This window comes from Aphelocoma coerulescens, chromosome 9, assembly GCF_041296385.1.
Source record: "Aphelocoma coerulescens isolate FSJ_1873_10779 chromosome 9, UR_Acoe_1.0, whole genome shotgun sequence".
In the NCBI taxonomy this organism is placed as follows: Eukaryota; Metazoa; Chordata; class Aves; order Passeriformes; family Corvidae; genus Aphelocoma; species Aphelocoma coerulescens.
Genome location: NC_091023.1, coordinates 21399900 through 21424465, shown reverse-complemented (window position 1 = coordinate 21424465; position 24566 = coordinate 21399900). Strand labels below are relative to the sequence as shown.

Here is a 24566-nt window from a genome sequence, read left to right as displayed (position 1 = left end):
CTCAGGTGGTGAGAGTGACTCCTGGATGGTGGGACAGGGAAGTTCCTTTTACCATAGATATCAAACACTCCGGTGCTGAATTGTTTTCTTTGCATGCTATGGAAAACACTTCTGTGGGTATATTCTTTATACAGTCCTGATTTTTGCAAAAGATGTCAAGAAATCCCCAAGAACACATGGTATCAGACTGTCAAGGAAGAGGCAAAGGCCAGAATACCCTCTGCTATCTTTTCCCAATTTATACATGTTTTTGTACTTTCTTTAAGCTTTATTTTCTAAGGATTTTGTTTCTTGGCTAGGTGGGGCTCTGAGCACTGTGTGCTCCAAGATGATGACATGGAGCCTTCAGTAAGAAAATTGGCATGTGGCTTACAACTGAAAATGAAGGCAGATTTTTGACATTCCAATTCCAGGTTCAGGGTGCTCTGATCACTCAGCAGCTTTTAATTGAGGGAGAGTCTCCACTTATCAGTGTAATGCCAAAGAACAGTGCTGGATTCATTTTATCCGTAATTTTTCCTCACTGTACAGAAGGAAATCAAATGTGCCACTACAGAGGAAGCTGGTGATGCTGTGTGTTCTACTGGTTAGGTGGGAGAAGATTCTGAAGCCAGTATAAATTTAATGTGAGTTAATGAGTATAACTATCTCTTTTCAACACTTATCCTGTAACAGAGCATTAGAGCTACCCCTGCAAGCAACTAAGTTGTGATGAAAATTGCTATTTGTGTCCCAAACTTTGCTGGTCAGAGCCACTGGAGCTCTGCATGAAAAGCAAGGAAGGTCAAGCTGCATGAATCTTAATGTGTCATCTGAATTCCAGGTACTATTTGGAAAGGAATGAAGATGTCTGGGGGTAAAGAGTGTATTGCTCTAAAACATTTAAAGTGCAAAAGAAAATGGGCTGTACTCTTCCATCCTTAAAACAGAAGAGGTAAAATGCATAAATATAGGCGGTATTTTTATGGGCAAGAACAGTACATTTCTTAGTCTGTTGCACAGTCAGCCTTTTGGCATACTAATTGCTAAAATCATAAATATCCGTAGCTTCAAGCTGGTTGCTGAAGTTATCCTGCTAAATCTTTATACAAAAATTTAAAGAGTGAAAAACCAACACAAATGATAGCTACTTCTTCCCAAATTCTCCTCTAATGACACTGTTGTCCTAATAAAGTGATTAGACTTTCTTATCCCAGCTAGGGATGCTGCTAAACCAAGTTGAAATACCTACCTCGCTGGGATTATCCTTCAGGCACTGTTTAAATGATGCCCCAGAAAATATATCTACTTTAACTTGACATTTGTTGTCCTTGCTGCTTTCTCCTACTAGTTCTGCAAGACTCTTAATTTTTCCCTTGGAGTCATGAGTAGTGTTCAAGGAAAAAAAAAAAAAAAAATCTGTCTTTATTCTTGGAAATGACATTTTGGTTGATGAGCCATCCATTTTCTTTCACTTATGAACTTTAAATTGTATGCTGCTTTGACAGCATTTTTACTCTTGGAAGTATCCAGCTACACCATCACACTTAAAAAAGCCCCCAACTGTTCAGAGCCAAACTGTTGTCTTGCTCCATGCACTGATGCTCGATATGAAAGTGAACCAGAGCAGTGAAAAGCTATTTATTACATCATGGCATCTTCAGGCCTATGTTAGTCTGAAAAAAGTTCTTTCATTCTACTTAAGTTGCTACCCTAGCAGTCTGCAAATTACGTTTTGCTTAAAAAGTAATTTAATCACCCTTAGTTTTAAAAGTGTTGGCCATGGGAATTGAAACTGTTAACAATCTCAAGATACCAGCTGAAATGAGAATAAAGGAAAATACCAAGTACCGAAGCAGTGCTGCCTCTCACATGGTCTTTTTTGGACCCCTTCTGCCCAGAATTTAAACCAAAAGGAAAGATTTTCCTATCAAATTGGCATGTATTTCTCTGTACCGGTCTGCTATGGATTTATTTATCCTGATTGGAATTAAAGCCCTTGTACTGACAGAAGTAGTGTGAAGAGATCAAGTAGGATTCAGTCATGTGTTTTCATTTAAATTGCAATTGCAGAAGTGTGTTTGAAATTAAAAGGTTTAATAACATACTCTTTACAGTGGCCTGTATTAGGACAAGTAAATCAGGTACAAGCTGTGCCATAAACAAAATGTAAACCCTGGACAAACACCCCCCCTAATTTATCTACTTTAATCTATATTGGGTGTTTTACTGGCTGGAGTTTGCTTTTGCTGTATGCAACAAACGGGCAGCACTGATAGGAGCAGGCAAGATTTTGATGAAATTCTGATCCCCTCTTAGGTTTACAATTATCTTTTAGTGTTTGCACTATTTGACTCCCTGTATTAGAGTTTGTTTGGGTATGTGTCTGGAAAACAGTGAAGAATTACAGCCAGCAAATCAGGGAACAAACTTTACTGTATGGATTTCATAGCAGGCCATGTAAACGCTTTTCCTGTACAGCTATAGTGTGACAAGGGATTAACACATCCTCTGAAGCTACCTTTGAATCAGCAGTGAGCCGCCTTCTATTCTTGTACCTTGTGTAGTCTCTTATGTCAATGCATAGGACATAAAATTCTAACACTGGGTTTCAACTATTTAAGAAGGTTAGGTTGAATCATGAGACCAGGTGCAGATTTAAATGGAAGTTCCATGAATGCTCTTCCATAGAGGAGTTGTGTGTAGCAGAACCTGCTCTGCTGTGGCTACAGCTACATGACAGGGCAAAAAATACCATGGAAAGAGCAAAGTGGGTACAGCCCTTGGGTGCTCTCCAGGATTTTTGGATATTTTAGTCTGAATTATGGCAGGCATAGGCCACCTGACAGCAATGGAATCATCAAAGTGCAGTTTAAGCAGGTGTAAGGAAACAACCCTAGTGCAGTGGGATGGACTATCCCTGCTGTGGGTAGTGCTGCTCTGGGAAACAGGAAAAACTGTGATGTCCTGGAATGGAAAAAGGGGATGATCCATTAATCTTCACTTGAATCTATGCTGAAAGCAGGCTCTATCATGGATTTGCAGTGTGAGCCACAAGCCAGAGTTCAATGCCTGTGCTCAGCACTGCACTAACAACAGGACACAACATGAGTGGCAGCTTCCCACCAGATAGACCAAGGCTTGAGTCTAACTCTGTCACTACTCCTAGAGCATGGTTTTGCTCTAATTATAGTTTGAAAATATTTCAGTCTTTTACACACTGGTCCCCTGGAGAGTTAGAACTGAAGTGTCCTTGATTCTGTTGATTTCTGTGAAAATTTTAATACCATTTTATTGGGTTTTGATTTAATTAGCCTGCTTCAGGGAGAGGATTAACATAGCATGTATAGCCCCTATTTAAGTGTACCCAGCATTGTATAACAGGGGAGCTTGTGCCAAACAAACAGCTGGGCTCTGCCTGGAAAAGCTTATATTCTGGTGGCACAAACAAAAATACACAATAAATACAAACACAGAACAGCATGTGGCCATTGCAGTTGGTATTAAATAGAAAGAAATTAAATTCTTCTGTTTCTGTGATGTTTTTCTGCTAAGTGCCTCAGAATTATTATAACTTGTTATTGTTTCTTTTTATGGACTATCTCTTGACATCCTCCCCTTCTAAACAGAGCTTCTGCTCCAATACTTTGACTATTCAGCAGATTTCTTCTTATAACTTGCACCTTCTTTCCTTGTTTTAGACTCTCTTGTGATAATTTTGCTTCCAAGTTATTGTATCTCTCCATCACTGATGGTTCCATATGGTCACTCAATGCACACAGTTACTTTAATTAGATTCCTCTGTAGTGAAGCACTGCACTGGGCATAGCTCTAGTGTCTCTCCTGATGGATCACTGGGCAAAGCCCTCACTCATGAGGACTTACATTGGAATGTGGTTTTAATTACTTAGATATTTACAAAAAGTAGTCAAAAGCTACACTGAGAAAGCAATGTTAGATATTTCTTTAAAAAACAAGTGGAAAGAGGTGTCTACAAACTAGTGTGGTTTACATTTGATGTATTGAAATTTAAACAAAACCAAACAATTTCTTGCTGTTTATAAACAAGAGTAAAAACATTTGGGGTCTTACACATTATTTTTTACTTTTCTGACAACAAACTTGGGATGAATCCTTCCCACAACATGGAGGCTTTCTTTGTGTCTTGTCAGAGATAAGGTGATTGTGTGGAAAAACAATGATGATAGGGATCTGTAATTACTTGTGACTGATGAGCATATCTGACACTGTTTCCTGGTATCCACCGATAATTCTCTGAGGTAAGAGGGAAACAGAAAACTTCCTCTGCTGGCAGCAGATATTTTATGTTCAGGATGCTGCTTGTGGCGAGGTTTCGGGCAGGATTGCTATACCACAGCGTGAAAATATTAGGAAAAACAATGCATGTCTGGGGAGCAGTCTGTTAAATGTTTCTGTCTTCCAGGTTGGTATAGTATGAGTAAAGAGAAAATGAGTCCTAGGAGACAGAGAGCTCTCTCAGATGTCAGTCCTTCAATTAACTCTGTAAGGGCACACCAGAGCATCTTTAGGTAAAGGCCATCTATCTTTTTCTCTTAATATGAATGGTGGCAATGTAATTATTTTGAGTGGTGAAAGAAGATTTTCTCTTGGGAGAAATTTGTCTTGATTCAAAAGTAATGATATATGCAAAGTCAGAACTGGACCCTGTAGCAGCTTTATTTTAAGCTGAACATTTAAAATACATATGATATTTTAAAGTGTCTGAGAAGTTTTTGAAATGTAAATTAGTCTAAATTATGGTGGGGTCTTGGAGCTCAAATAACTACAAACAAGCTTTCAAGTCTGCTACTAACCCTCAAAACCACCTACCTGAATGCCTTAAATGAAATACTGTGCTCTGGAAGGGTAAGAGGGTAATATTTAGCTTAACTGCACTTTATCCTGTGCTTCTAGAAATGACCAGTTGCAGGACAATCATTGAAATCATAGGCTATAAGTTACTTTCCTTGGAAGCAAATGATACATTGCAAGATTTGTGGGTCTTTGTCTTTTATCACAGCAAATTAAATGTCTATGTCACCAGGGGTTCTTTTTAGATTGTTCCTTATTTTGCTAGGCCTTCTGCTTTTAAATAAAACGTTTTGATTTAATAAATAAGAAAAATGCTGATGTTTGTGTTGGTTTAAGAATTGCTGTTCTGTTTAAGTCTCTTTTCTTGCTAAGTACTGGCTACAATGAAAATCAACCAGTTAGGGGTTGTGTCCTTCCTATCTTTTCCACAATCTTCAGCAGTTACCTCTTTTGTTCAAAAACAACTGGAGGTCAGGTTATGTGAAGAAACCCCACGAAGAGTTAAACGATCAAGACCCAGAAAAGCCTGGAGCACTGTAGTCTGTACTGTTCCTCCTCCATTTGGAACAAATTACCTATCCCAGCTTCAGACCTCAATGGGGGAGAATATAAATTGTTTTTTATTTAGTCTTAATGTTGTGTTCACCACCCTACCTGTGCTCAGAGTATTTGCTGTAAGTGTGAGCCCAGCAGGTTGCTAAAGGGCTACTTGCAATGCTCTGTCTTCTGTTCTTGTTCCAGTTTTGCTGTGTTAGCCATCCTAGATTAGAAGCCTAAACAAGGCATCGAGCATGAGGTGGAGAAACCTGGAGAGAGAGGAGGGAAGTCTGGCTGGAGAATAGCAATGCATGTATTTCATGGTAAAAACGTGTAAGAGGATCTGAAAGTGCCAAGCTTTGGTGAAAAAAAAAAATAGGTAGTTAAAAAGAGGATATATGCTATAAGCAAGATTAAAGGAAATTAAATTGGAGGATTAAGGCTCAGCTTCCGTACCTGTTCTCATTTTCTGTTTCGATTCACAAAAACCTCCTAAAATCCATCAGTGATTATTCTTTAAATAATGAAAAAAGCAAGAAGCATGTCGTGTTCTCCATAGTCCGTGGCTATAATCTTTATCATAGAACCTGTTTCTCTTGTGAAATAACTTTGGGTGTTGTGAGTCCTGTTTATAAGGTATGTTGATTATATCCACTCACATCTCTTGAATGAGTTGCTCTGGAATTCTGAGTGCTGTATCCAGCTCTGGGGTCCTCAATATAAGAAGGATTTGGATGTGCTGGAGTGAGTCCCACGAAGATGTATCAGAGGCTTGGAGCATCTCTCCGATGGAATCAGGCTGAGTTAGGGTTGTTCAGCCTGAAAAAGTTCTAGGAGACATTATAGCCCCTCCCAGTACCAAGAGAGCTGCACAGACTTTGGGGAACTATGTTTTGCAGCTTAAGGATACAGCTTTACTGGGTGGGAGGGGAAGGATGGAGAGAATCCACTGCAGGAATGCTTTGATAAGAAACAGGACTTCCATCTCATTTCAATGTGATAGATTTCAAAGTTAAAAACAAAATGTGATTAAGTAGGGAGTAATTTCCTTCACAGGCAAAAAACCCATGTTCTAGTTTAAGCTTGGAGAAAAATTAGAATTTCCTGCTTTTGCTAGTTATTCTACTTTGTGAGGCATGGATCAAGGAATAAAAAACCTGCAGATGCACTGCAGACCCCCCAAAGATGTTCTTTTGCATCACTATGCACTAGTGAAGCAGTAGTTCAACATGAATTAGACATTCCTCCAATTGTGTAAAGCATGTGTGCTTAAAAGCCTTTTTTAGGGAGGTATTTCACTGCTTATGGGATGATGAATAAATAATGGCTTGTCTAAGTATGTCACATTCCTCCTTGTTTAGTTATCCTAAGTACTTGGGGAAACCATGGTAGCCCTTCTAGGCCTAATGTTGTTACCTTTTCACTTTCTTAACACTGTACAACTGTGCACTCCTGTCCTCTGGATAAGAGTACTTGTTTGTACAGGGGGTAGAAACACCCTGAGCTAACCTGGAGTTACCTTAGGAGATGCATGGAGGCAGTTCAACCCTTAGGATGCCTGGTACAGGAACATCAGCTCTAGTGAGTTTCCATGATCCATTTAATATCTTCATTCTTTGGAAGCTATTGCTATTAGGAGACTTTATAGGTAGGTAGCACTCATTTTTGTGGCTTTGTAGCGTTATTTTTCCAAATTCATTATTTAAAAGGTCATTTTCCAAGGTTGCTAGGTCTGAAATGACCGTTCTTGGCAGCAGCTCCAACTGTCTCTTCATTTCATTAATTTTCTTGCTGAATCGTGGATTTGTTCTGTAAAATACATATATTCAATTAATTTTTCAGTATAAAAGGCAGAGACTGCTCATAAAAAGGAATTTTAGACTTTCAAACTACATTTAGCAGATGGTTTTAAAGGTATTTAATTTCTTGTTTCCTCAAGTGGGGCTTCTGTTATTTAAATGTGTGGTGCCTTTAGCCTGTGTAAAGAAGCAGGACTTGACATTCCAGGCATGCTTACCAGTCCTCTTGGTCTCTGTACCTTCCTTGATTAAATGCTGCGGGAATGGGTGATACGGGGCAAGACTGTAGGTCCCTTTCAGACCTTTAAAATGACAGTTTTAATGCTCTCCTTCTCCTGCACTGGAATAAATAGTCCTGCCAACTACAGCGATCAGATCAGCGTCCTCCAGCAAGGGAGAGGAGATCACCCTTCATAGTGTCAGTCCACCAGCGTGGCAACCAGGAAGGATCCTTTCTATGTGGATCATAGACTGAACTCTCTTAAAAATCAGATTTTTTATATTAGTAACTCTAATATGACCCAAAAAAAGCAGCATCAAACCCAGCAAGGATTAACGGAGCCACGAGGTGGCACTTCTGCTGCACAGAATGGCTAAAGCTCAATCACTTTGCAGGCTGGTAAAAATACAAGAAAGAAACAAACAAACCAACCCAACTTCCGCCTACAGCAGGAAAGTAAACTTATTCTTGTAAACAGCCATATAAAGTCAGTAGTTAAAACCATCACACGGACTCCTTTTAACCTAACCAGGAGCTGGACTCGATGATCCTCGTGGGTCTCTTCCAGTTCAGGGTATTCTATGATTCTGTGCCAGACTTTCTGTAAAGCAGAAACTTAGAAACTGCCTTATCCAGTATCTCAAGTCAATAAAGTATCTTTAAACTTAATATCAAATTTTTCCATGTTTCCATGCCCATTTCCAAACCACCTGATATATTTTTTGATAAGGAAAGAGGTGCACCAATACTGAAGTGTTCCATGGATAGACACTTTTCATGCACTACTTCCTTTCAGAAAAGTTGTAGGGAAGGTTTTAAGTTTATATTTGAATACCTTGCATGTTCTTTTCTAGTCAGGTCACATTAAGTTTTTGCAAAATGTAATTGCTTGGAGGTTTTTTTTCTTCATAGTGTAAATCTACCTCAGTTTCCCTGAATGTTGGGGTGTCACTTGATTTTTTTGTGACTTACTTCTGGAGCATGTCGTCATGATTCAGTATAAAAAAAAAATCCTTGCCAGTTGTCTCAAACTTTCCCCTTTAGCTGCTACCTCTGTACTGTGGTAAGCAAATGCTTCTCCCTCTGCCTGTGATGGGTGATGAGGCCAATTCCTTGGCAAAAATGTTGGGGGAAGGGAGGAACTCTCAAAACAGCAGCAGGAAGACATGGGTTAAAGCAGCTAAGCTAGCCTGGTTTTACCAAAAAAATTATTGGAATTTTATATTTGACTAACTTTTGCCTATTGCCTAGTAATTAAGAGAGCTACCCAGAAATTTTGACTAAGATGCAGCAGAGGCACAAGACTCCAAACAGCTTTCTGGTTCCCTAACAAGTTTGGAGCCCTGAGTGAAAGCATGTGGAGTCATGGCTGGTGCACTTTGCTTTTGGAGATGATTTCTCTCCTTCAGTGTCAGCTCACGCTTGTGCCAAGCTCGGGACTATCTGGAAGTAGTTCACAGCTGAAGCAAGGAAATGCAAAACTGTGGTGAGGGTAAATGTTTTAAACTTCAGCCTCAACCATTCTCATGGAATTGGCATGACTGGCTTAACCTACACAGCAGAAAATCCTAAGGTCTGGAGTGACTAACAAAACCAGTCTACAGCCAAGGCTTGTACCTGGGGGTGGCCTAGAAAAGAGAAGAATGTAGGAAGGAGCAGAGTTATGTTATTGCAGGACACCAAAAAATTATGAATAAAAACTGATGAATCATGCTTTGGGTAAATGCATTTGTACACCTACAAGCCTGATATTTTTCTTTGGGCAAGAAAAGTACACCTTCAGTTTCAGCTGTTTTACTTCTGCGTAATGTTGGAAAAAATGCTTTAGTAATGAGGATTCTAAATTAGTTCACCTGCTCTTCAGTGACTACATTGCTCTGGTTTTTTTTCCTAAAATTGCTTTCAGAGCTACAGCAGTCCAGCCAGACTTTCCCATTAATACTTTATTAGCAGAAGCAAGTTCTGTTATAAATGCTTGAAATTTGCTTTTCTCTCTGCTTATATGTGCACCATATGCCTAGAAGACTTCTGAAAGACTTTGTTTTCTGCAGCAGCTGCTGGGTTAAGATGCCTTTATTTCAGTTGTAGTTTTTAATTCACTAGGGAAAACATTTTAAATGTTTTTTTTTTTTTTTTCCCCCTTTGCTTTCTTTCATAAATGTCTTTCTGGGAAATGCTGCTTGACATAATTCTCCTTCTTAAAATGAACATTTCTATCAGTAATTCCCTTTGGGTAAACAATACTAACCCTGACTTCAGACAGTGAAATTTATCAGGCTGATGCTTCTTCTGCCTTTGTTGAAAAGCTGAGCCCTGTACCTTGTGTGGTAGCATCCAGGATTCCAGGATACATTGTAGATTTAGGACAGAATTAACAGCAAAACGCTTCCAAGCAGAACTAAGTCATTAATCTGGGTCGAGGAAATTTGTTTTAATAAGGAGAGATGGTATTGTATTGGCAGTGCCTTCAACATCCACGTTTAGCTGTTAAGAGGCTTTGTGAAAGCACTGTAATTGCAGCAGTTCACGCACCTACAAAACTCTGCTCTCGTGTGGTTTGACCCTTCTGGTTTTAGTTTCAGGTGTGCCCGCAGTGCTCGGATGTTCAGAGATCTGCAGGGACAACCTCGGTGTGGGTCCTGGGTGCAACCAGCTCCTCATCTCCCCTTCCCAGCGCCGGGGCTGTGCGGATGTTAACTTGTACAGGCACAAAACGCGGCCGATGAGAAATCATCTCCCCAAAAGAGATGTAAAACAAGGCTTGAAACACCACCATTATCTGTCAAAATGTACAAAAGGCTGGGAGAGTTGGGGCTGTTCAGCCTGGGGATGAGGAAGCTCCAAGGAGACCTCAGAACTCCTTCTAGTTAAAGGGGCTACAGGAGAGCTGGAGAGGGGCTTTGGATAAGGAACGGAGGGATAGAATGAAGGCGAATGGCTTTCGGTGGAGAGAGGGTAGATTCAGATTAGATCTATGACAGAAATTCTTCCCCGTGAGGTCAGCGAGACCCTGGCACAAGTTGCCCAGGGAAGCCGTGGCTGCCCCATCCCTGGCGGTGCCCAGTGCTGGGCTGGACAGAGCTTTGAGCACCCTGGTCTAGTGAAACGTGTCCCTGCCCGTGGCACGGGAGTTGGAACAAGACGCTCTTTACAACCCAGCCATCCCGCGGTTCCGCGGGCCCGCTCCGTGCCGGCGGCGCTCCCTGCGCGGGGCTCTGCGGCTCCGGCGCGGCCGCTCCCCGGGGTGGCCCCTCACGGCCGGGGCCGGGCGCGCTCCGCTTTACGGCTGCTGAAAACCTCCCAGGGCGGGCCGGGCCGGGCCGGGCCGTGCGGCGCCGGGCACCGCGCGGGGCAGCGCAGGTAACGCCGGCTCGGGCGGGCCAGGGGCGGGCGGGACCCCCGGGCTCATCGCCGCGGCGCTGCGCAGCCCTGCTGTCAGCGCGGGGGCGAACTCAGTCAGCTCCGTGCGTGTTTTTCTTTCCTAAAAGTAACTCAGAACTCGGTGAAATAGAGGGATCCGCAGCTGCGCCCCGCTGGTCGCTCCCGGGACCGCGGTGGCTCCTCCGGGCGCTCCGGGCTGGAGCTGGGATTGGGGAAGGACAGGTAAATCTGCCGTACGGATGGTCCCGCACAGCCCCGGTGAGCTCCCGCTGTCTCTCCATCCCCGGTTCCCACCTCCCGCCTTGAGCAGCTCCGTGTTCTGCTCTTGGCTGTCTGTTCGCTTGGTCTCGCTTGAGTTTAGAGACTGAACCATCTGTTAGCGCCTTAAAGCTTTTAAATACTGGAACAGAACCTCCAGAACGCAGTGATCTGTGTGACGTGTTGAAAGCATGCTGCGAGCCATGAGCGCAGGGAGCGGGATGACAGGACGCGCTCCCCTCCGGGATTTGGGGTGTGCTCAGGGTACCAGAAAAGCACCCGGGTCATTTCGCAAGTTTCCGTCTAGGACAACATTGTCATTGCCGTCCTCCTGTGTGATCCTCAGTGTCTTGGTTTCTCCATCCATACAGGGCTCCTTGACTTCAGCAGGTATTCATCTCCTGTAACTGAGATAGCCTCAAAATTGTAATTAGAACAAACTCCGTAACGAGTGTGGAGTTGACACTTGCAAAACAGCACTGAAGCATCTCGCTGACTTCAGCTGAAGCCTGCAGCATTGTTGCTGACTCATCAGGACAGAAATATTCGGGGAAGAAATAAAGAATTTAGATTTTTAACCCTGATATGAACAGCCTGTTGGTTTATTTCTTACTTGGTACATATTTCTGGCATTTACAGGCAAATTTATTTGTTCAGTGGTTAACATATGGAAAGCATTAGATGACTGAAACTGTAACGATGCCAGTCCTGCATAGCAAGCAATACTGTGTGTATTTTTAGAATTTTAATCTAAAGAGCTCTTATATGAGTCCCAGTACATCCATAGTGCAGCATTTATCTCTTCTATCATCAAAATATTAAAGAGTGTCTTCTGAATTTTGGTCATGGATCACATCTCTAGTAGATGTCTTAACTGTATGATAATCTACTATAAAGTTAATCACCTGAAACAAGCCAAAGAATGATCTTTTGTAGCTTACCTTTGGCAGGTTGTTTTTTTTTCAGCTCGAGTTTTTTAATTAAAAATTCTAGAGCTGTACATACAACATTTTATTAAAAAAAAAAAAGATCCCACAGAAACACTTTTTTCTAAGTTTCATCAGATTTTTCTTGGTTTTAGTGTCTATTTAAACTTAGTGTTTTTTGGTTTTTTTTTCACATCCTTAAAATTATAAGAGTTTAACATTGCTAAAGATGTTGGCTGAAACGATACTAACAGGTCACACTGCTCGTTAATGAAGCAATTCTTTCATTTGTGCTTTCATTTGCTGCTTTGTTGGCGTTGAAGAGTTGGGTCCAGGTTGTTCATCTGAAGCAGAAAAAAGGCTTAAATGGGAAAAAAGTCAGAATTGTCCAAGTTAGTAGAAAGATGCTTGTGGTTCATGTGCATGTCACAAGCTGCAGATTTTTTTGGTAGCAGCTCCCATAGTCATGCTGCATCATATGACTTCCCGCTCTGTTAATCTTCATAGCTGAAGTCTTTGCTTGTCACTGCTGTGGTACATACCTGCATTAAATTTTCCCCCTTTTTAAATAACCTCAGGGTATGAATACAAACTAGACAAAAATAGACCTTCAAAGTGCTTTATCTCCCTCTTAATAAACAGATTGATTTCAGAAGTGTAGTTTTTTTGTGATTCACATGTAATCCTCCAGGGAATGTGTGCTGTAGATCTTCATTACGGTAATTGTCAAATCGACATTTCTAAATCCTCAGACTTTTTCAGTGGCTCTGGAGCTTCTGCTCTAAACATATTTCTGGTGGCCAGGCCAGCATTCCTGCAGTACAGAATCACTTAAACACTGTTTGGGCAGTGTGATGCTTTTTCTTTTATTTTTCTTCTTTTCCAGCCCTCTCCTCCCCTGTGATGTTTGCTTTGGTGTTCAAGCACATGCATTATGAATATATTTATAAATTAGTTCATTAGGATGTTCATGCAATGTAATATGAGGAAGTCGTTGATAGATGGCTCTAAATTAAAACTCAGTAGAACTGGGATCCTGTTTTGCATTTTTGTGCAGATCATGCTTTGGTTTGCAATTAATCCAACTATGAAATAGGCATTATCTCCAGCTGTGTGATACAGAGCAGATGCTGATGTGGAAATTGCCTCCATTAAGTAACTCAGTGTTCTGACTGAGAAAGGATTTTGTAGCCAGGTGCAGTCAGTCTCTTCTCCTGAGTAACGAGCAAAAGGACAAGAGGAAAGTGCTTGCACCTAGAGGGGTTTAGATTGGCTATTGGAAAAAAAGTTCTTCTCAGAGGAAGGCTGTTAAGCACTGGAACAGTCTGCCCTGGAGAGTGGTGGAGTTCCCATCCCTGGAGGGATTTTAAAGGTGTGTAAATGTGACACTTGCGGACACAGTTTAGTGCTGGGCTTGACAGTGCTGGGTTAATGGTTGGACTCAATGCTCTTAGAGGCCTTTTTCAACCTAGGAGGTTCTGTGATTCTATCATCAGTTGAAAACAATGCAGTCTGTTCTCAAAGACTTAGCAACATGTGCATTAAAGCACTTTGTTCCTCCTCAGGCGGGCATCTGTTGGGTCTGTCAGTTGAGTGTGCCTGGTTAATGCTGCTGTGCAGGGAAGCAGGAAAGGTCACTGTTCATCCTCTACTACCTGTATAGTCCCAAAAAAGCTATAATCAAGTACACCTGTCACAGCCCAGGCCAAGTGCAGAAGAGCAGTTGTTTTCTTTCAGCCATTTTCTTGCCATGGGATCTGTTGGTCAGTTGGGATCTAGTGGGGAAAAAAAATATCAAGACTTGTGTATCTGAAAACATAGTCAGTAAGTAATGAAATGAAGGTTCAGGAGTGCTGTTTTTTCTGGTTTCTTGTACTAATGTGCTTGCAGTTTCTTGTGGATACCTGAAGCACAGAATAGGTACAGGAACTGAATAAAAGTGAGAATATGCAGTTATTTATTGTTGATCTGTTATTTGCGTTGAAAATCGATGATACGACACTATTGACATTGACTGTTGACCTCAGTAAGCCTTGACTTTGAATTCAGACTGGTTAACTCTAAACTTTCCACACTACTAACTACAGCATTCCACCTTTGTACAGAGCCAAAGGATTCAGCAATCACACAGTTGTTCTGGGCTTTCTGCTTGAAAATCAAAGGGATGTGTCTCCCAAACATGTGTAGGGAGGGGGGTATATGCAATGGTCATCTGGGAAGTTGAATTGGTAGAAATGTTGGGGCTGTCCTTTAGTTTTCTCTACATTGCTTGTTGTAGCTTCTGAGTTAACTGTTTTGCATGTAAATACAGATTAATGTGAGAGAACTTGAGTAAAAGCTGCAGTATGACCCAGTCTATATATGACTGGGCAGGAAAGGTACCACGTCATTGCGTTTGGCACTGAGATCACTCCAAGAACCCTTTGTCAGGTTTGGGTGTTTGTACTTCAAGGAGGATGTTAAAGTCAAAGAAACTTCGGAGAAGAACTGTAAGAATGAATTAAGAGTTGAAAATAGCTCCTGAGGGGGAAATTCCAAGAGCTCAATATGTTAAATATTATCAAAGAAAAAGGAGGGGAGGGACTTGATTGCAGCGTTTGAGTGTGTGCATTGTGAACAGAAATTCTGTGATGAAGCAGAAAATGATGGGATATCAAGATCCTGTGGCTAAAATATGAGCCAGACACATTTGCAGTAGAAATAAGAAATGCATCTTCAGCAGTGAGGGTAATTTATTGCACATTATGGTAAGATATTCATCAAAGGAAAACTTTAATTCAAATACGGTATTTTTCCTTTAACATGCACCTAAGTAAAACTTAATTGAGGGCATGTGTCCGTGTGCTATACAAGTCACAGCAGATGATCAAAGTATTTTTTCTGTATCTAAATACATGCATCTACATAAAAAGACAATAATAAAATATAGTTAGCCCACGAGACTGTTGAAATTAGAACATAACTGATAGATAACTCAAGACTTTTAAATGTCTAAAATGCCTGGAAACAATGAATCACAGAATAGTTAGGGTTGGAAGGGATGTCTGGAAATCGTATGGTCTAACCCCCAAAACAAAGAACTCTAAAACAAGAATTTGTTGTAATCGTACTGAAGATTTAAAAGTTGGGTTGATGAGTAATTCTTTAGCAATGCAAAGATGTTATTACACTCAATTTCTGCATTAGGAGATCTCGGCCATTTTAAATACTAAATTAACATGCCAGTTGCTAAGATTCCTTACAAGTTTTCATGGAAGTACTGTGGAAATTAAGGTGATTGAAATCCAGAATCTGAAAGAAAGGTGAAATTAAAAAAAAAAAATTAAAAAATTCCCACTGTCATTGAGTAACTTTCATAGAAGAGAGCATTTGGGCTGCTACAGAAAACTGCTGAGTACAACAGGGTGGTAACAGAACATACTCTGTGTGTGTGGGAATTATTGGAGGGTTTGCAAGGAGGGATTTGTAGATCCTGCAGAGATTTGGGGGAAATCTGTGTTATAATGCATTATCTCCTGCGGTGAAGAGCCAGCAGGAATGTTCTGAGGTTTTTTGTGTGCTCAGTTTCACATGCCTTTAGTAGTCAATTCTTTTAGGTCTTAGGCTTGGTGGAATTGTAGGCAGCTGTGCTGGTTTTGCTGGGGATACAGTTAATTTTCTTCCTAGTAGCTGGAACGGGGCTGTGTTTTGGATTTGTGCTGGAAATGGTGTTGATAATAAAGGGATGTTTTGGTTATCACTAAATAGTGCTTGCACAGAGCCAAGGCCTTTTCTGCTCCTCAGCCCACCAGTGAGGGAGCTGGGGGCACACAAGGAGTTGGAAGGGACAGAGCTGGGATAGCTGATCCCAATGACCCAGGGAATATTCCAGACGAAATGGTGGTGCGCTCAGCATAAAGCTGAGGAAGCAGAAGGAAAGGAGGGACTTTTGAAGTAATGGCACTTATTTTCCCAAGTCATTGTTAGGTGTGATGGATCCAGGCTTTCCTGGGGTTGGCTGAACACCTGCCTGCCTGCGGGAAGTGGGGAACGAATTGTGTGTTTGGTTTTGTTTGCATGCACAACTTTTACTTCACCTGTTAAACTGGCTTTATCTCAGCCCACGGGTTTTCTCACTTTTCTGATTCTCTTCCCCTTCTCACTGTGGGGGTATGGCTGTGTGGGGCCAGGTTGCTGGATTGAACCTCCTTGTTGGGGAGTTAAACCATGACAGCAGCATGAGGAGAAATAAAAGAATGGTACATCAAAATAGCAAACCCTCCCTTTGAAACAGTTTGACAGGATGAGCAGAAGTCAAGCTGAAGCACAAGTCAAATAAGATATGCCTGTCTTGTATAAACTCTTCAGCTTTTTGGAGAACATGTCAGGAATCAGCCTTCAATATGATGAGAGATCATCAAAATAAATTGAAAAGACCAAGCTAAGTGCACATCACTCAGTGAAACCAGTCTTTTTGCTCAAATCCCTGAGGACACTGAAGGAATGACCAGGGGATTGATTGGGGAGCAGGGTACGGTGAACCAAATCATGTAGATGATGAGGACCAGCTGGTTGTAAAACTGCTGCAAATTAGAGCAGGAAAAGTCTGCAGCTGGAAGGATTTTTGAGAGTCTGAAGGTGATTGTGCTGCTTGTCTCAAGGGATAATGTGCAAGTATCCAGAAAGTTTTGTGATACATGCTGAAGAGAAAGCTGGATATTTGTTGTATTGATCAATGTAAGTGTTGGAGATCGCTGAAAAAGTGGAGGTTTTGGGGCTCAGTCCACAAATTCTAAGCAACTTACTTTGATTGCACACTTCCTTATGAATATTTAATGACTTAGAAACAGCTGGATGATGGATGATTCCTAATGCTGCAATTACAGAAAAACCTTCAGCAGTGAGTGTGCAGGATAGAGATGTTTGACCATGCATTGTTTTTCTCTTTACTAATAGCACAAAGTAATTCATGGGTGAATTCATGCTTTCCTTCAGGACTGTTTTTATTTTTTAAGTTACTATTCTAGTCTTAAGTTTTTATATTTAGGCATTTATTTTTATGTTCTAAGTAGTTCTATAAAGGTTATACCTTTTCTACTTTATATTTCCATTCGTGTTAGAGATCGCCTAAATTTGTTTCAAGCTTTGTCTTTGCAATGGTGGTAAAAATTTAACTTTCATAAAACATAAGATTTTTTTCTTTCTTTCTTTATGCACTGGCTTAAGCTGTTATTAAATGGCATATAAGGTGTCATGGGCCAAGTTTGTGGTTTAAAAAGATTAACTTTGGTAAAACTGAGAAGTATCTGTGTAGAGTGATGGGTGAGAAATTTTTTAAAAAAACTAATTAGTTGCAAAAAACCATGTGTATACTGACAATTTCCAAGTAGACTTGGGTGTATTTATCTACCCATTACAGTTCTTATTTTACGGATGAATATGCAAAGTGCTATTCAGAATTATTTGGCCATATGTTCCTGTTTTTATGGAACTTCATTTTGCAGGCTCTTTATATAAATAAAGTTTTCTCTTCATGATGGAATGCACTAAGAGGAAGAGAAAAGAGTGTTGTTTCAAATGTTATACCTTTTGCAAAAGAGCAGATGGTGTTTGTATGTGGGGCTTCGAGGAAGTTTTACACTTTGAAACTACTGCTTTATTCCATTTTGTCTGAGAGAAATGAGTGTTTTTAGTTCTTCTGGAGCATCCCAGGTTGTGTCACTCCTGATGTCGTTGTGTTCTAAGGCTAGCAGAGATGTGGAGTTACACTGACCCTCTGTCACTTTGTATGATGGGGATTGTTCCCAAGTGCAGGCAAGAGTTACTTGCTTAAAGTTTATTTTGTGCAGTACTTCGGCAAGACAGGCCCGAGGTGACGCTGAATGATCTCAAGTTTCTGCGTCTTTATTTGTGCCTTGTGTTACTCTTCCAGTCTTCAGACTTCCATGGGTCACCACAGCTTTGGGAAGCTGATGGGGAACAGTCTCCTGGTGACACCAGTCAGCTCCTTCAGCGCCTTTGGACAACTCACCAGCATCACAGTTGGTTCTCTGCAGTCAGTTTGACACGGTTCATGGGCACTAAATTTCATACAAAATCCCCTGGGAAAAACAGTAGGCAGATGATTAATTTTCCTATTTGTCTTTTAATATGAAATGTGAAATTCACTGGTCATGCCAATCGTGAGAAAAAATGGATTTGTTAGTAAAGTCTCAGAGGAACTTTTAGGTGGGTGCTGCAGGCTACATTGACACATTAAGTTATTAAAACTGACTTTTTACAAGTGTGTTCCGAGACATTTACATCTATGAATCACAAACATCACGCTGGGTGAGACTAAAGGCAGAGATTTGCATTGTTTTGCTGTCCACATTAGTTAACTGTTTTTCACTATTCCCTTGCTTAGTTTGTTGGGGGTTTTTATGACAATATTTGGGCATGTTAAAAAGCATATTTTCCTTGTGGTGATTTGCTGCAAATAACTTTGCTTTAGTACTGTTTTGGTAGGAACAAATCTATATGAACTCTGGCACAGAAATAATTTCTTGCATGAATATTTGAAATATAATTAGAGAGCAGCAAAAAATACTGAAGTGCTGTAGATACACACCTGGTATCTACAACAAATAAAGTATTATGTTGGGGACTTACAGAATTTTATAATCTTCCTGTTGATACTGCAGTTGTTGTGGGAACCACTGCAAAGCATTTGCTGTCTGAAGGAACTCCCCCTGAGGAGGAAACTGGAACCTTGGAGGTCACCTGTGTATAAAAATGGAATGTGCTGTGCCTCTGGCTCTAGCCTCTGTCTGAGGCTAAGCTATTGAAGCCTAATAAAATATTGGTGGATTTACTCATTTAGAGGTCTCTGACAGTACCTGTGGAAGAAAATAATGGCTTGGTCAGGCTGGTACTTCCTTTAACTGTTAAAGGAGGCAGTTGTGCCCTCATCCCCATTCTGTAGGAGGGGCTGGAGCAGCCCGTGGAGCCATGCATTAAAGGGGAAACCCAGAGAAGATAGTTACATGATGACAGAAATATGCCTCTGGAATTTTTATTTCAGTAGCGAGATGTTGCATTACTTCATATTTTTACTGTATCAAATGGGAATAAAGCCTATCCAGTATTATTTATATGAGTGCTTCCACAAGAGAGGCAGATGCTGGAGTACTCGTAAGAAGCCTGGTTTTGTTTTCAGGACAAAGTGTTGGCCCAGGGCTGATGTGTGAGCATATGCTCAACATGCTCCACCAGTGGTTATTCAGTCTCTCTCAGTTGCAGACAAGTATGCAGAAGTATCCAGTGTTCTCCTGGGACGGAATGAGAACAAATGCGAAGATATTTTTAAGTCAAATTGAATTCTTGTTTTCCTACCAGCTAATCACATGTATTAGATGCTTGCTGAATGTCTGCTGTCTGAAAAACAGATACAACATGGGCAAATATGTCTGGCACAAGCCAGATGGTTTGATTTTTGTCTTCGTGGAAAGAGTAGAAAAAAATCCATCTAGTGAGCAAGAGGCTGTGGAGAATGTGGTGCTTCCAGGGAAAAATAAAAATTACTTTCCTATCCTGATCAATTACTAGACTATGCAGTTTTAATAAAGAGCTTTTCTTGATTGCCAAGTTGTGGCTTCTTTTCACTTGCTTCATCCACCTCCTTGTAATGCTTTGAAAATGACTTTTTTGGGACATGTTCTTTTTCTTTCATCCTTAGTCAAAAAGGTTTTTTTTTTTCTCATGCTTTCTAACAGCTGTCTTTTATAAAGTGTGGATATATACTCATTTCCCCTGTGGTCTAGCTGACTTTTCTGCACTGTTAATACTGCACCATAGCAAAAAGTGATTCTGCATACACACTTCATTCTTGGTGTGTTTTTATGCCAGCAGTTAAGTGTAGATTGTGAAGCTGAGTGGGTGATTAACTTTGAAAGTGTAAATTCACTGACTTGCTTGTGTGTTTTACATGAGTTTCAGTATCTAACCAGTTCAGAACCAGAAATTCCCAGGAGCAAAAAATATTCCTGGAATGTGTGTTCCAAGGTAGGATACTTCCGTGGCACAGGTGTGGAGTGTTGTTTGTTGGGGTTTTTTTGGTAAAGTTATTGTTTTGCTGTTCCTTTTTGATTGTAAAATGGAGCATTCTGCTGTTATATTCTTTTGATAATGTACAGATGGTGCTTGCACATAAGAATTATCAGTGTACTTCTGAGTGCAGGGAACTGAAATACACGATTTCATATATGTAGCAGTTAGATACTGATGTATGTAGACAATAAAGAGTTTGTTTATGTAAGTACAATCTTGATCAGATAGGCTTGTGGCCTCTGAGTTTGTAAATAGTTTCCAGAAAGTTTGTAGACAATGCTTAGAGGAATTTTTCTGAGTGCCTGTCCTAAGAAGGATCTGAGGTGTATTAAAGGAAGTGTGCATTTCTTTGGAAATAGTGAGTTTGAAGAATTATGGACGTGTTTCAAGTTATGTGCAAGTAACCTGAGATGGTCTCCCTTTTGAAATAGGTTTATTTTTCTCTTACACACTCTATGATTGGAATGTGCTTGTTTTCTAGCTGCTGATAGATCAGGGCTTGGTGGAGTTAGTTGTCTCTGTGTGTTGTGTGTCAGAGCACAATCTTTGGAAGGGTGGGGTGAAATTCTCTGGTGTTGTCCAGCCTTTCTTCCAGTAAAAGACTTGTGTTCCAATACTTGAAAGGAATGGAAAAAGCATTAGTAAATCTCAAATTTTAGTTGAATTGTTGTAAGTAAAATACTTGCTCTTGATGCTACTTCCTAATGCAGAATTTTTTTGTTCACTGTTTTTTGTTCATCCAAGTGTAGATGAGAGACTTGAAAAACCTTAATCTTGTGAGAAACAGAAGAGTATGTTTTTGAAAAACAGTACTGATGTATAAGGACTACTTTCTGCTCTTTGTTTTTCTTATTTGTTTTTTTTCCTTTGTAGAATAAAATATCTTTCTAGATCTATAATCTCTTTTAAGTGGTGAAGCCCAAGTAATTTTTTCCTTTTTCTAGCAGATACTTTGTATGATTCAGTTTTGAAGTCAAATTCCTTCTGTGTTTAATGCAGACATTTCTTTTTCTTTGTTTTGGTTGAAAGGAGTTAAGTAATGACTCTTCCTAGAAAGATGAGATAGAAGTGTTAGTAAAAAAAAAAAAAAAGAGAGGGAAAGATTTTCTTGACCTTTAGGGCATATTATTTTTAAGTACAGGTTCAAAAGTCTGAATATCACTGCTGTCCTGAGAAGGCATAAAAGTGTCAGTGTAAGGCATATATCAAAGTAATTTGGTTTTTCAGAATTGAAATAAATGTGATTTAAAGGGAAACTGTCAAGATACTTAGATCTTTAAAACTACTTTAGTGGGAATTTGATTTTTATTCTGTTAGAGGCTTGCATTTACACTGTTGGTTCTAGAATAAATTAACTAAAAGCTGTTGAAAAACTTCAAGGATTATTATTACAGTGCTCTGTAGGGAATATTAATCCATTTATTGTTTATCTCTTGCCCTGAAGGAATTCCATCTAGAAACTTTTACTCAATTACCTTGTGAAATGTGAAGTATTCTTACCTGTTATGTGAATGTACCTCTGTTTAAATGATTGACGTCTGATTGACACAAAGTTATAGTGGTTTGTGAGGAAAAGTGGAAAAAGAACAGAATTGTCTTTGAAACTGTATAGAGGAAATTGCCTTGCAGTGATATTAGATGTACCTCACAAACTGCCTTAAAATGCACACTGACCCTTTTTCTGAACTGGAGTGGGAATTTGGGTAGATATTTCTCAAATAAAAAGCAATCTGGAAATGGATTAAACCTGAATAATTATTCACTGATGGAAATCTAGATATAGGAGTCTCCTAGGGACATTCTGTATGCACCCAGAAGTTCCTGAATGTACAGAAGCTAATATAAATATTACCTCAGTCTTTCCTGGTAATCTTTTCTCAATCTGGGCTTTTCTTAAAACTTAATTTCTGATAGTCTGTAGGTACTGTAACATGCAGGGCAGTGCGTGTGATTTCAGTTTCAGAACATTTTTTTTTAACCCTGGCAAACTAATCAGACTCTGCAGAGCTCTGTGCTGTCTTTTGTTAGCTATTGCAGCAGGTTAAAAATTGAAAGGAAGGGCCAATGAAAAATAATTTAATCAAGAGTACTTTGTGCAGCTCAGTACTGAGTGTGGTTTATCAGGGCTTCATAGTAAGAACACTAGTATGAAGTAAAAGGGATTCAGTGTTTATCTAAGATTCTGTTAAGATGAGAGATTTCTAAATCTTTTCCAGGGGACATTTTTGGAGACTCATAGCGTTTTTGTAGTAGATGTGTTTTTTATGTTCTCACTTTGTTGCCAGGTGGACTGGGAAACAGGTTAGACTTGAACAAAGTAAGTATTCACAGCCTAAAATATGCAAGATTTTGCAATCCATGTAGTGAAGTTACATGATTTGTTGGAAAAATTGTGGGTTTGTTTTTTTTCCTAAGATTCCCCTTCCTTTAAGGAATTCTAGATTAATATTGGATTATTGTTTAGATTTTTAAATTTTTTTTTTTACCCTGCTCCTGAAATAAATTCCTTAATTTTAAATTGTTTTCATTAATAACTTAGTGTCTTTCTAGGCAATATTTATTCCTCCTCCCCAGGAACTAACCTTTGTTTCTTTTATTTAGTCTTCTGACATTGTTTTAAGCTACATTTTCCAGGGTGGGGATGTGTGGGTCTATTAGGCAAAATAAAAGACTTTACCTGGAGCATGTACTGATCCATAATGAACCTGAGGTATCTGAGGTGCTTGGCTTTTGCAGTGACTGCTTTAATCAAGCTAATTTGGGGACAAGGAAACTTAGATCTCTGGATTTGCATGATGGCCACCCAGTGCTTAAGTCAGAGCTCTTGCTCACCAAAGCATTAATATTTGTGATTATAAGCTTTCTTCTGCTAGTTCAACAAATTACTGAAGAATGTTTACTGAAATCTCACAGATTTCACTTCCTTGTGAGGAGATAATTACTTTTTTTTCCATGAATAAAGATCTGCAGTCACTGGCAAACTCAGGTGACTGTAAATGCTACAGAAATGGCTGAAACAAAATATGGAATAGTCAGGGTTGCCCATTTAGTGCTTTGACAGTCTGGGCTGACTTTTGGTGGTTGCAGGTCAAGAGCTGATAGGAACAGCCCCAATTCTCACATGTCCAGGGCCCCTTCCACGTATTCCTTATGCATTTAGGGTGACCTGGGAGCTGTATTTGGATTCTTGCAGTGAGTCTGCCATACTGATGTGATAGCACAAAACTTGTGCTGTCCTGCATCAGCAGACATCAAAGAAATCCTTTTATTTAATAGTAAAAGATGTTCTGAGGAGGAGAGAGTAGGGTCTTTGTCATCTTGTTGCAGAGATAGAATATCAAATGCAGAATAGATTGTTGTACAATAATGAGTACCTAAGAAAAGTCTGAGTTATTGAAACACGTTGCTATAGGGCAAAGCAGGAGTGGGATATGGTTAAAAAAAAAATCCAGCAAAGGAAGCTGGAACACATTTATTTTGCATTCTTTGCTTCCAGAGTAGCTTACTTTATTGGATTCCTTATGTATAAGTAACAAAGATTCATGAATAGTTTATTTGAATTTGATTTTTCTTGATCTATGCATGAGTTTATTAGCTTTAGGCAGGTGCATGAAGATTCAAGGCTTTTTTTTTTTAAATTCAAATCCTAGTACTACATTAAATTTTGGGTTTTTTTAACAAGCAGAGACCTTATGTAGCGGAGGTTGCAGAGAGCTGTAGCTGCTCACATCTGTAATTCATGTCTGTTCCCATCCAGATGTGTCAGCTGTTGGACTTCAGTGGACCTGAGGTCAGAGTTGATGCAAATTTGGTAATTTTAAGAGAATTAATTTGGTGGAAAGAAATGCATGGAAAGACTTGAGTGTTCTGCACTGTTGTGTTGAGCAATGCAGCCTTGAGTAATACAACTCACTTGTGTCCTTTTTTGTTTTGTGTTGTCCCTCCATCACATGATACGCTTTGACTGGCACAAGTGGTCACTAACAGAGCTAAATTAGTGTTAATCAGCTCATGGAACAAGTCCAGTTTGAGAGGTGAATGAAAAAATGTAAAGCCCCAGCCCCAAATAACCCTGCTTAAAAAGTAGCTTATAGTAACGTGTGTATATATTACTGAAGTATAGATTCTCCAACCTAGTTTCAAGTTAATTGAGAAAAAAATACTTTGTTAGGATCAGAATTTTATCTGAGTGGAAGTTATGTGGTTCTGCAAACTCTTTATGGTCAAACTAGCATTGCATCTCCATGAAGTGAAGCAGGATCGATGCTGTGCAGCCGTATTCCTTACCTGCTGCAGCTTCCCAGGAGGCTGCTGGATGCCCTGAGGATGGAGTTCCCTGTGCTCTCTGCTGATTTCATGGTGTTGCTGGATGTGTTAATGGAGCAGCAGATGTTAAAAGTGACTTTCCATGGGTTGTAAGCCAGGAAACACAAAATTGGGAGCTCTGTCAAGGCTGGGAATAGGCTCTTGGGGAGCTCCTGAACATTATCTGTTGTTCTCTGGACTGTGTGGCTGCTGGAAATGTAGTCATGACTGAAGGGAAAATGTCTCACTTTAAAAATGGAA

The 24566-nt window shown here is 40.0% G+C and overlaps 1 protein-coding gene across 15 annotated transcripts in view; it reads left to right on the top strand.

Moving 5' to 3' along the window:
• Positions 1 to 24566, top strand: part of NAALADL2 (N-acetylated alpha-linked acidic dipeptidase like 2) — a 432075-nt gene that overhangs the window by 5147 nt on the left and 402362 nt on the right. Inside the window, exons 1-2 of one of the 15 annotated variants that reach the window (XM_069025072.1) lie at positions 10517 to 10728; positions 10857 to 11007. The exons of 8 other annotated variants lie outside the window; for them this stretch is intronic. In XM_069025072.1, the coding sequence (XP_068881173.1) occupies positions 10989 to 11007 (19 nt within the window). In that variant the 5' untranslated portion in view covers positions 10517 to 10728; positions 10857 to 10988. Of the gene's footprint in view, positions 1 to 10516; positions 10729 to 10856; positions 11008 to 13126; positions 13306 to 16527; positions 16650 to 16793; positions 16813 to 24566 lie in introns of those variants that run through there. 6 more of the 15 variants (XM_069025083.1, XM_069025085.1, XM_069025082.1 and 3 more) reach the window with 6 other exon arrangements.